Raw genomic sequence first — 12,335 nt, forward strand, 5'->3', positions numbered from 1 at the left:
ATAGGTAACTACTGAACTGATAAATCAACCAGCCATCTCCTCCAGCCAGCTATCTCCTCCTGCCTATTTCAGCAGAACACAAGTCTAAGGTATTTTGACAGGTTTGCACTCAAGTGACAGTAGAACAGCACTGGGACAGGAGAAGACTGGCAGAACTCTGATAGAAGCATTTCCGTTTTATTTCCTTTGCAAAACAGATGGCTGCAAACTGAACCTCTTTTCCATGTTAAAGTGTCAGTGACTAACAGAGATTTATAAAACAACTATACAAAGTTATTTAGGGCCAGTAATTCATGACAAGAAATAGTCAAGATACTGCTGACTAAGGGAGCCTTTCTACTCAATTCTTATCATAATGAGCTCTATCAGGAGCACATCCCATAATGGCTTGGCTAGTCTCAAGCACTCTGAATGCACGTAGCTCTCACTACAAATCAAATTACAACAGCAATTATCTTTAATATAATTTTTAAGTGTATTTTAGGCTTTTTTAGAAAACAATTATTGTAAAAATCATCAAGGATAAGAAATAGAACAAAGCTGGCTCCTTGAGCAAAAATCCATGTGCTCCCTATACAATATAAACCTAAATACATACTTACCTACCTACATCTTACTCCTTCACTAAATATTTAGAGGTCCCTCCCCTGTATGTAACTACTGCTCATATCCTCAATAGTAACTTAAAAAGGAATAGCACATCTTGTGCCTGGACCTGATCTACATGTCTGGTGACTTGCTCAACAGCATGTAAAAACCTATAAGCTCACACAGTAGAGGGCATCAATTTAAGCATCTTGTGTCTGTACAGGTGATTTACAGAAATTTTAGAACCCTTAGACCCATGAAATTGGCCATAAGCAGGAGTTTTGTGTTTCATGCATTACACAATTAAAGCCTCTGTGAAATACAAGTTGTTATTTCTTTGGAAGGCAGGCTAGATAAAATTAAGGTTGTATGACATCATCCTTCCTTCCTACACACATTTTTGAGAAGTAGAATTTTCTCTGGAACTTGGCACTTCTGACAAAACATTTCTAAGCCTCTGGGGAACAGGTTTCTTAGAAATGCCTGCTGGCAGGATCACTCAGACAACTGTAATAATAAAAAGCATTTTGATACAAGGCATTCTCAGTCACCCATTACTTTTAATGGAGGCAGTTTTATATATGGCCTTATTTGCTATTTCCATAAGGGCTCAGCAACACAAGCCATGCTTACAACCTGGCTGCTTGCTGCTAAATTTGCAAGGAGGACTATTGTTTGTAACAAAGGCATCAAGCAAGAGACAGAGGAACAACCAAGTAGATAACTCTGGAAATTAAATGACCAGTTTAATAAGTGTCAAATTTGGATCTACATGTAAGAGTTTACTCTAGTGAAAAGCTAAAAGGTGCATCTTCATCCAAAATGCCAAGAATATCCCAAGCCAGTCTGACAAAAGAAATGTTGATAGCATTCTGTGATTCTCCCAGACTGAATTAGAGTGCTTTGCAGTCATTTTTGTGCCTCTGTGGGATGTGGACTGATAACTAACTTCCTGTGCCAAAAACATGAATGAAATATGAGTCCGTTTACTAAATGACCTCAGAATTTAGCTGGCCTATTCAAACTTCTCCAAAAAGAGCTATTTCAGTGCCATAACTTGAGACATTTGTCCTATATACACTGGAAGCCAACTACAGGTTCATTATGACTAGGTGCTTTTTAGTAGGCTTTATTTGCAGAAAACCATTTCTATTTTAAAGCCAGAAGTATTGCAAAGAAAAAACATAAGCCATTAACTCACATTTAAGTGATCTTGCCTTTGATTTTTTCTGATTTTTTCTAAGATTGCAAGGTTCTCTTTTTCAATGCCTTCATCCTCAGATTTCTTCCCATCAACTGGTTCCTCCTCCTTCATATCATAATGATCCAGATCTTCAATGTCCTACAGGATAGAGGAAGATTGATTGTGAATAACTATGCTACTCCTTGGACAAAATCCCCTTCAAGGGCATTTAAGGATCCAGTCCCCTCCTGCACAGCACTGTGTATTAATGATTGATGGATGTCAGTTCTGCTTTGCTTTATCTTCACTCTCAGCCAGCAGTATTCACTGGAAGTGTGGGAAACCTTCTCAGTACAAACAAGACCCAAATTCAAAATATGTTTCTGGTTATAGAAGCAAGCACAATAAAACCTCCATGAGAAATTAAGATTGTGGTGAATTAATTAATTAAAGTAGGTTAAAAAGAAGGAAGATGAGGCATTTTGAAAAGGGCTTGAGGACCCACAAGTGCCCAAAATAAGGGTGTCTACAAGCAGACTCATTTTTCAGTTAGAATCCCAGCTGTACTATACTTCTGGCAAGCAATGATTAACAACATGGAAGAGCTAACAGCGACCCTTCAAGAAAGTTAAATATTAGAAAGCTACAGGTACTTTATTCAAGGTGAACATTTCAGCTGAAGATTAGATGCAGCACTGGGATAGGAAACAAAATTATGTGTTCAAGTATCCTGATCACACAAGCCAACATTTCAGTTCTGATTTGTAGACTAAGATACTGAAAAATCTTCCACTCTACTCTGAGAGGAGGTTATCCTGCTGCAGACGAAGACTCTGAACTTAGACAACTACCTGTAAGGTGATTCAAGTGCTCTTTGTGGAGAAGAGGGTAAGGATGTAAATGACCTGAGATATAGGAGGAAGCACCATAGCAGCCACACCAGCAAGCTCTGAGTACACAGCTGTTAGATATGCCCCAATATGCAGTGCTCCACCACACCTGTAGCTACTCTCTAGGCACCACCTGTTTGCATGGCAGGAACACGGGGCTGTAAATGCAAATTCAAAGATGTAAAAAAAACACCTATCTGGTGTCTCTGACAACACTGATTCCTCCAACTGTAACACATTTCAGACAGAGCATTCTTTAAAATGCTTGTGTTTCTCAAAATAATTATATAGCCCTAGGAACTGCTTTTCTAATTAGAAATTGGACTGGATTACACATTGAAGATACCAGTGCCACACACAAGGCCACCTGTCAGCTTATAAATAATGACAGACTTCACAATTTTTTTCTTTCAAGTAACCCAGAGTCCAAAAGGCTACTTACAAGTCTGCAAGCAAAAAGAGCCTTGAGGCAGAAGATATGGGAGTACAAACTAACTTTACAGGAACTCTAGCTCCAACAAATGTGCCCTGGATCATGCTAAATATGGTCTAAGAGAGGCTGCTTCAAATTAAGAACATGGGTAACATTTAGATCTTCAAATAAAAGGTCTTCCTACAGAAAAGAATGAGTTTTTAATTCTTACTACACACCTTCATTAAAAAGAATAAATCTGAAGTAGTCAGAACAGTTCTGCAAAATGGCTGTTTACAGTGGTTTTAAAAGCATCTTGGAGCTATTCTAACATGTTGTAGAAGTAATTGAAACAGGTGGTTCTCACACAGTAAAAATCTTATTACAAGAAGCACTGTGTTGCCAGACAGTGACATAAACCCCTTAAAGTTTAGCATATCTGTTTCAGATGTCCTTCCTTCAATGTATTACAGTTAAAAACTAGCTCACCTGGTTAATAAATCAGCAAAATGATTGACTCTTAGCCAGTTTGCTTCAATTTGGGAGGCACTTTCAACTGTATCAGAGCCAGTTCAGATGCTGCTTGAAATAGGAGTTAACAACACAAGCTTACTGATTTGGCACAAAATGTTATGTACTGTTTGACTAAAGCACAAACAGATGTCCCTCTCTCTGTATCCAAGTACCTCACAGCTGAGATCTAGGTTTAAGAGAAAACTTCACTAGTTCTGTGAAAGCTGACACTAAGGTAAACACCCAAATTTTAAATTATCTTCTCTGTTGAACTCTAGGGAGATTATATTTTACAGTTTGGCTTAATAATTGGCCACCCACAGCAAAGCAAAATGCCAGAATTCTACTAAATTAGGATAACAAACTCATATATACACATACTTCACCCATATCTTCTTCTTCCTCCTCCTCTGATGTAACTTCTTCTGTTGTTCCATTCTGCAATAAAACAATGAGTTTTCTGCATAAATTGTGCATGGGATTCTTTCAAAAACAGGAAATCTACAATCAAAGTGAAAGTAGCATATATCAAAGTTACACTTATCAAGTTCTGCAAAGGACTGAAGTTTAATGTGAAAGGTAAATACAAAGATGCTTTCCTGGAGTATGACAGTGAAGAGATTTTTGCATAAAGCAAAGATATACAATGTCACAACTAATTTCACATTAAGTTCTAAGTGGAAGCTTAAGACTCAGATAAAGATACCTTATTCTGAGACAGTGATAAACACAATTGAGTCAAGTGGTTTATAACTCAACCATTAAATCAGATTGTGGCTTTGACTAGAATCCATATACATGCTAGACCCCTAAAAACCAAAAAGCACAACAAACTTTAAACCTATAGCTTAATGGATTTTTATCTCACTACCTAAACTTCTATGCAACTACTACTATCAACAGCCATTATTATTAGATTATTTGATAAAATACCAAAACAATACAGTAAGTTCACTTCTCATGGCTTTCTACTTCAGGATACCACTTACAGCTCAGGAAGTCTGAGTTGCAGAAATTCTGATATGCTTGAGCTCTGTTTACTCTTCATTTGGCAAGGAAGGGAAGCCACTGCTGTAGACAATGCAGGGGACTAGGTGGATCTTTGGTCAGGCTTATTAAGGCCAGTCTTACTTAACTTGCAAGTTATCTGACATTTCTGGTTAAGAAACCTTCCATAAGTTTGTTTTTGAGTTTCAGAGCATAAGCAAGACTCTTCAATGAGGCTACTTCCTAATATTACAGGCCTATTGCCTTACAGTTGCATTGCTATGTGGGTGGCTGAGAGAAAAGACCTATAGGATTACAATTTGTCATGTGACCAAAATTAAGCAAGTTATTTGTCATTACCATAGCACTGCCACCACAGGAAAACCATCTGTTACACTACAGGAGTTTTTAGAAATCATGTCATCTTAACATGTATAAGCAAAACTAAGTATCATAATCTTATAAAAAGTACAAAACATAACAGTTACTATCAGTTAACAGTTCTGTTTTCAGCACAGTACAAAACATTTTAGTTAACCAGAACATTTCACAGCCTTTCACAACTCTTAATTTGTCAAGTGCACAAAAAGTAAACAAGGCACCTCAGAAACTCCCTACCCAAAGCAGCATATGGTCTTGATATCCCATGTCTCTGCAAGGGATTGAAGAGGAAGGAAAACATCAATATCAGATCATCCAAGTGCCCACTGTAAAACATACACTCTTCAAGAAAAAGTAACAGTGTTTAATCACACTTGCATTTCAGAAAAAAAGTAAATTTGGGAAGCACTAGGATTACCCAGCAATTGCTTTGAACAGTGTTTAGGAGGGAATTAAACTGGCAGCACTAGTACCACATACACACCTCTCAATGACACAGAAACTCCAAGGGAAATTGCATAATATTATCACACCATTATTAAACAGATTCTGCAAACAAAATTCAGATTGAGGATACCACAAAGCAATAGTGCTCCATATCTCAGTTCTGTGTTACACAAGGCTTAATTGTTCCCACCTTCTTGTTTCTTGGAGTTGAAAAAACAACTCTCTCACTGCTGTAAGGAGGTGTCCACAGCTTTGTAACTTACCTGTCCAGCTGGTAATGGCTGATCTAACATTTCAACATCTGGATGCTGGGGAAGGTTATATAATCTGCAGAGGTCACATATTAATCGCTTCAGCTGTTGAAGAAGCTACAAAAAAGAAAACATGGGAACACAGTCTATTTAAATCCAAGCATAGAACAATGTATTTTGAATTTTCTCCACAAGTCAGTACTGAACTTTAAGTCAGTGTACAGCATTTAAATCTGCATGCACTGGAATGAAGTTAAACAACTCCCCTTTTTCCCTGCAGACATTGTAATAACACCCCCACAATGGGAAACCAAGGACATAGCAAGTTAAAGATGGCTCCTGTTCATCTCCTCATGTCAACTGAAGAAAACCAAGAGGAAAAGAATGACCTGCGTGATCCATTCCAGGCATAGGTGTTTCAGCCATTAATCACTAGGGAATAACTGCAGAATACATTTGTAAAATGATCAACAGCATTTGCAGAATAATACCCTAGACAAAGCTTGCAAAAATTACAGAACCATTTATGGCCTTTTCTTCAAGACACCAAAGGGAGTTTGTCTTGCCCCTTGCAGGAGGCAGTGTGCAGGACAGCCATTTCTGTACACCCTTCAGCACCACCAGGAGTTATGCTGACAGGAGCAGTCCCCACTGCCCTGGAAGTCTCTCTCCATAAACAAGGGAGACTTAGGGGAGACTCAGGGAATGTGGTCTACCAGTCTGAAGAGGTGTCTCCCTGCCTCCAGCAGCACGTTTTCACCTTCTCATTTGCTCTGGCACCACACATCACACAACCAACTTACAAGCTTCAAGACAGATCAATTCCTGATGTGCTTCAGCACTGAAGAGTCACTTCTACCAGGCAGGAAGGTGCAGCTGAGAGCAGGGAAGCAGTCTACCCTTCAGGTTTAGCTTCATGGAACTGTCAAACTGCAGTTTCACTTTTATAGCTAAGTTGTCCTACTTGACATCAGTTTCTATTATATGCAAAGGTGCTGGCAAAGAGAGAAGCCCATCCTGCCTCTACAACCCGTCTTCCTTATCGTTGTGTTGCTGTATTTTTCCTCCACAAAATTCATATCCTACCCCTGATCCTTCTGCCATGGAACACCATGACCATTACTCCTTGAACTCTGCTCACATGTATGAAAAATCAGAAGGTAACTTGGGCCAAAAGGCACGTCTGGAAGTCATCTGATCCAACCCCCTGCTCCAAGAAGTGCCCAGCATGATTTGATATGTGTTAATGCTACATGAATAAACTGTATCAAAAAGGGATAGCAGACTTTTGACATGTATTAATAATATAAATGTATTTCCAGGCTAACTTTGCATGCTTAGCCTATGTAAAATGAATGCTTAACACACACTTTTCTGCTACTGAAGTGGGCTATCGGTACACCAGCAGTTTCCCTGGAGTGCAAACTGCCTAAAACAGAAACTGAACAGCAACTAGAACATATTTCAAATGTAAATGTTAATGCTTCAGAAGACCTGAGAATTTGGTTGCTCTTAGGGCCACCATAATGCTGTTTTAGAACATAAAAATACCTCTTACAATTTTTTGTTTCCTGTGTTAACATCTTCCAAGTCTGTAAACAGTACAGAATACCTTTTCTGAAACCTATCCTGCATTAGGAGACCTTTTTACAGATGAAGACATCTTTCTAATGCAATATGACAGCATTAACAATTTAAGGTAACCTCATTATATCAATTTACTCAGAAACTCCGTTTTCTGATTACCAGGAAACCAAGAAGTACTGTAAGTTTACACATATTCTCCTACATGTATCTATATACATATATATACACATGCTATCTAAAAATAAATAAATGCATCAATAAGTCTTAGCCTACCACTGAAGGAAACTGCTGAAGAGGAAGCAGAGGAAAGAGGTAACTGTCACTTGGAGTGTGACCACTGCTCAGCCATCAGGCAGCCTGTGACAGTAACCAATCTCACACACATCAAGCAACGTTGTGCGCACCTGCTTCCCACATTTTCTCTCAATACATAATTAGTTACTGATACATTGGTAGTTTGCAAGACCCAACATTCTTTCCTGAAATGCCATCATTTGGGACCAAATCTAAATTCTCGAAACAGCAGCAGCGTGCCCAGGGACACCACTTTTCCCAAGCTGTACGTGTACTTATGCCAGGAATTTTAATTTTTGAAGCCTCCCATGCAAGTAAGTTTAAACCCTCAAAGTTTGGAGAGTTAAAGCTGAATTTAAGTCTACTTCACTATTGCCTTTAAAAAGCCAACCTCCAAATCCTGTATAATTATATTCAATAAGCCATGAAGTAAGGTTTGAGAATTTAGACTTGTAACTATAACTTCCACTATATTTGAACAGAACAAAACTGAAGTAGGATTTCTCTTTTGCATGGCACAACCACTAGAAGGCAGCTGCCAGTTTCAGGTACCTACCAAGTCTAAGGCAATGCTGATTTGCTGAATCTGAGAGAGAACTCATGAGACACCAGAGGTCAGAGAGTTCTGCATCCCCACCTCATCTGCTGACTGGACTTTGTTCGATATGAACAGTCAAGCAGCAAAAGACTCTAACCCAAAGCCATCTATGCTGATCATGCTCTTAACAACTTCTCAATGTTTTTAGTGTTTCAAGGAATTTTCACAGCAAAAACCACAATGCTGATGTCAACTCTAACACATATTCAGAAGAATTTTCCAGAAAACATTCATTATTTTAATACAGGTAAAACAGTTTTTCTTTTACCAGGTCAAATGACAAGGCTTCCACATATACAGATAAATATCCCTGTCAAACTTTTCTGCCTGAAGAGCAAGTTCTTCAGTTTGCCAAAGAGCTGATACCTGTGAAAAGTCACCAAGCAAGTAGAAAGGGCATAGTCATACCAAATAACTCTACATCAGCATCCATGTGCTAGCAGTGCTTTTGATGCATGCTCACTGTGCTCAGCTGACATCCTGGAAGGGTCCAATGCAATTTCCCATTCAAAACTGGACTGTTCCAATAACTTAAGAGTTTAGAACAACATGGCACAAACAAGACTGTAGCCACAATAAAATAAATAATAACTAGTTTGAAACACTGTAAAAGTCTCATTTTTAACTGAGTTTTTAGGAGATAGGCAGATAAATCAGAAGCCTCTGGAATTCCACAGATGGTTCCTGATCCCTTCCTACCTACTCAGAGAAGCCTGTAAGTTGCTCCAACACCCTTGAAGGGGAGGGAGGAGCTGCAAGGGGAGAAGACTTTGAGAAAGGAGAAAACAAACCCCAAACCCACAAAGCCAAACCTTTTGAACAAAACAGTCAGATTTTGTAGTGCAAGTATTCACCTCTTCAACCACTCCTTACCTCTCTTTATCCCAGCAGAACATGCTGTGGGGTGGATTCCTGGGAAACCAATGGGCCATCCACAGGTGTCTATTACATCAACCCATCAGCTTTTACATGGGCAAGTACAATCTTGACACCTGGAGCTGTTTTCTTACAGTGCAGATCAACAATCTATGTGCATGTGCACTTCAGCACAGCATGTCCTATGCATGTCTGTGATAAGTCTCTCTACCCTACTGCAAATAAACCTGCAGGTGTTTAAACACAGGAAATACCTGGTTTAAAACCCTTGGTCTGAAGCTACCAGTTACACCAGCTTAAAGCTGGGGAACCTTCTGAAAAGTGCATTTAAGAAAAAAGTCAATTTGGCCATATTTTCCGGTACTCTCCTGTTGTATGTCTTTCTAGGCAGAAGTCACAAAGACTAAGAAACCTGTAACATTCTTCTAAACATAGCTTAGTCTAGAGTTTAGGCTGCAAGAAAATACACAATTGCTGTGTCTCCTGGAGTCAGATCCACCACAACGCATTAAAACACTCATGTTCTTCTTCAATGCTTCTTTGTTTTTAACTGTGGCAAAGCACATGAAGACTCACATGTTAGTTTTTCAATTTTTTCAGAAAGAAGCCAAACATATCCTAAATATTCTTTAGAAAAAGGAAGATACACATCCTTATTTAAGGCCACATATGCTTGATTAACTTTATCCTAGTAAATGTTAGTGATTTTGTGAGAAACAGCATTCCCATTTTTTCCAAAATCAAGCAAATACTAAGGCCAGCACATCATCCAGGCAAAAAGCACTTTCTGCAGATGGATATTTTGTGCGTATCATGTGCACATATGTATCCCTGCACACAAAAATAAACAAAAAAGTGCTGAAATAATCTGTTAATAAAGACTATATACTATCAATAAAGCTGAATTTGGAGAAGAAAAACACCACTTTTAATCACTGAATTTGTCAGTAAGCTGAAATACTGCCCTTTGTGGAATGAAGTACACTCATAGTGAAATTTTGTCCAAATAATATTCAAGGACACTTATTTTTCTGCACAGAATAGGATGTTAATTTTGTATCTTACTCTCCTGCACAGACTGGGAACTTTTTTATATATATTCACACACACACTGCTCTTATCACTACATCAAAAGGGTACTCAATTAAGATATAATGCCTGACCACAGAATCTCTTCTGGTTGGAAAAGACCTCTAAGATCAAGTCCAACCATAACCTTTACCAAGTACAGTGATTAAACCATGTTCCCAAGCACCAGATCTACAGTCTTTTAAACACCTCCAGGAATGGTTATTCAACCACCTGCCTGGGCAGCCTGTGCCAGTGTTTAATAACCCTTTTAGTGAAAAAGCTTCTTCTGACATCTAATCTATAAATCTCCAGGTGCAACTTAAGACCATTTCTTCTTTTCCTGTTGCTTGTTACTAGGGAGAAGAGACCAACCCTTCCCCTTGTTGCAACCTCCTTTCAAGTAGTTCTAAAGAGCAAGGAGGTCTCCCTTCAGTCTCCTTTTCTCCAGGCTGAACTCCCCTGTTCCCCCAGCTACTCCTCATAGGACTTGTGCTTCAGACCCTTCACCAGCTCTGCTGCCCTTCTCTGGAATCACTCCAGCACCCCAGATCCTTCTCTGCCAGGCAGCTTTCCAGCCACCAGCCCCACAGATTTGTGTAGGTCTGAGTGGTGCAGCAGGTCACTGCCTGTTTCCTCTTGGATTATGGGAGCTTCAAACTGCTCCCTGTCCATGCCTTCCAGCTCAGGAGACTGGGTGTCCAGTACCTCAGGTTGGGCCTTGGCCCTTCTAATTCTCTCCCTGCATAGCCTCATGACGTCTTTGAAATAATTTCTGAAATACAAAACTATCATAAGAATCTGTGCAAAGATTTCCTTCAAATAGCAACCATCCCAAGTCACAACACTTGTCACTAAGGAACATTCTGATGAACCAGAAACTAACAGGTCAAGATGTCTTTAGTGAAACCAGGAATTCTTTGTATTACTTACCAATACAGACATGTTTTGGAGAACACACATTCTCAAGAAGACAAAGCTTTTGCCTCCGTAATTGATCTCAGTGGGAAAAAAAAAAAACACTACAACAGCTGTTTCATTCAGTAGTTCCAAGTTCTTATGCATTTCACTGTTTAATTATTTTCTGAAAACATTAAACTGTGCAACCACTGGGACTGAAAATATAACTGAAATATAAGGGGCAAACTAAGTTGTCATCTCCTCTGTACCCCAAATCTTTCAGGTCACTTTTGACTTTTTTTTTTGTGTTTATGAAAACCCCAGAATAACCTCAAAACCGAACTAATTCAGTGGCTTGTAAACATGGCAAAGCTAAATAAACACCCAAAACAACCAAAGCACTTGCTCACCAGAGTATTGCTCTTCTTAATATCTTCTAAACGCTCTAAGACTGATGTCAGGTTTGGGTCATCTGATTCTACAAACCATATTGGTGATGAAGAGGGGTAAGACTCCTGTTAAAAAAAACAAACACAAAAGACCCAACACATAAGTAAAGTAAGAAAACCCATAAAACTTTTAAAATTCATTCATTCTAAAAAAATTTCAGCACAATATTAACATTACTTTCTCTCTTACCCAAAGTCAGGTAACACACGAGCTTTTAAAACAGCATTTTTAGGCAATTTCTTTCCTTGAAAGAAATTCTGCCAACAGGTTTTCCTAGTATTTAATTCTATTTCCACCTTAATCAGATGGTGGACATACATACAGTGCTGAACATTTTAAAACCCTGAGGGTAGGTAAAGCAGGAGGAAGAAATACAGAAATGCAGTACAGGTGATTATTACCAGAAAACAGAATAACAAGTAGTATATGTCAAAGAATAAAACTACATCAATGGCAATTTTCCTGAGAAATAGATTCTTACAAACACATGCTGAGGTGGAAAAAAACCTGGAGTCTTCAGATTTCCTCTTCAAAAAGGACTATTCAAACTTCTTCTAGTACTGCTTCCAGTCTGAGACAATATAGCTCAAATCTCCTGTCTTGGCAGACAAAGTAACAGGCAGATCACAATGCCAAAAACCTGCAATTTTACCTTTGTACCATCAAGGCTCATTGAGGACTTTCCACTGCCAAAACCTTTCTCAAAAAATACATTGCATACAACTTCAGCAAGAAAACTTAAAAAATAACTTTAATTCCATCACCAGAGTCCTACAGTTATCAGGCTGGTGTCAAAACAAATCCTAGTGACAGTGAGATCAGCTGAGTTCATAGGATTAGGAGTGTTCTCGATTTTCCAGAACAAGCCACGCCAGGGTACACACAACACATGGAACAGATGTGACCCACA

At 38.8% G+C, this 12,335-nt stretch overlaps 1 protein-coding gene across 1 annotated transcript in view; it reads right to left on the reverse strand.

The window, feature by feature from the left end:
* The window catches only part of UBE2Q2 (ubiquitin-conjugating enzyme E2Q family member 2), a 30,949-nt gene extending 18,851 nt beyond the window's left edge, over window positions 1-12,098 (reverse strand). Inside the window, exons 1-5 of the mRNA XM_009994501.1 lie at window positions 12,078-12,098; window positions 11,386-11,490; window positions 5,665-5,769; window positions 3,968-4,024; window positions 1,790-1,930 (exon numbers count right to left, since the gene is read on the reverse strand). Coding sequence (XP_009992803.1) covers window positions 1,790-1,930; window positions 3,968-4,024; window positions 5,665-5,769; window positions 11,386-11,490; window positions 12,078-12,098 — 429 coding nt within the window. The remainder of the gene's footprint in view (window positions 1-1,789; window positions 1,931-3,967; window positions 4,025-5,664; window positions 5,770-11,385; window positions 11,491-12,077) is intronic.
* Between the last annotated feature and the right edge of the window lie 237 nt (window positions 12,099-12,335).

This window comes from Chaetura pelagica, unplaced genomic scaffold (genome assembly GCF_000747805.2).
Source record: "Chaetura pelagica isolate M959 unplaced genomic scaffold, ChaPel_1.0 scaffold222, whole genome shotgun sequence".
Taxonomy (NCBI): Eukaryota; Metazoa; Chordata; class Aves; order Apodiformes; family Apodidae; genus Chaetura; species Chaetura pelagica.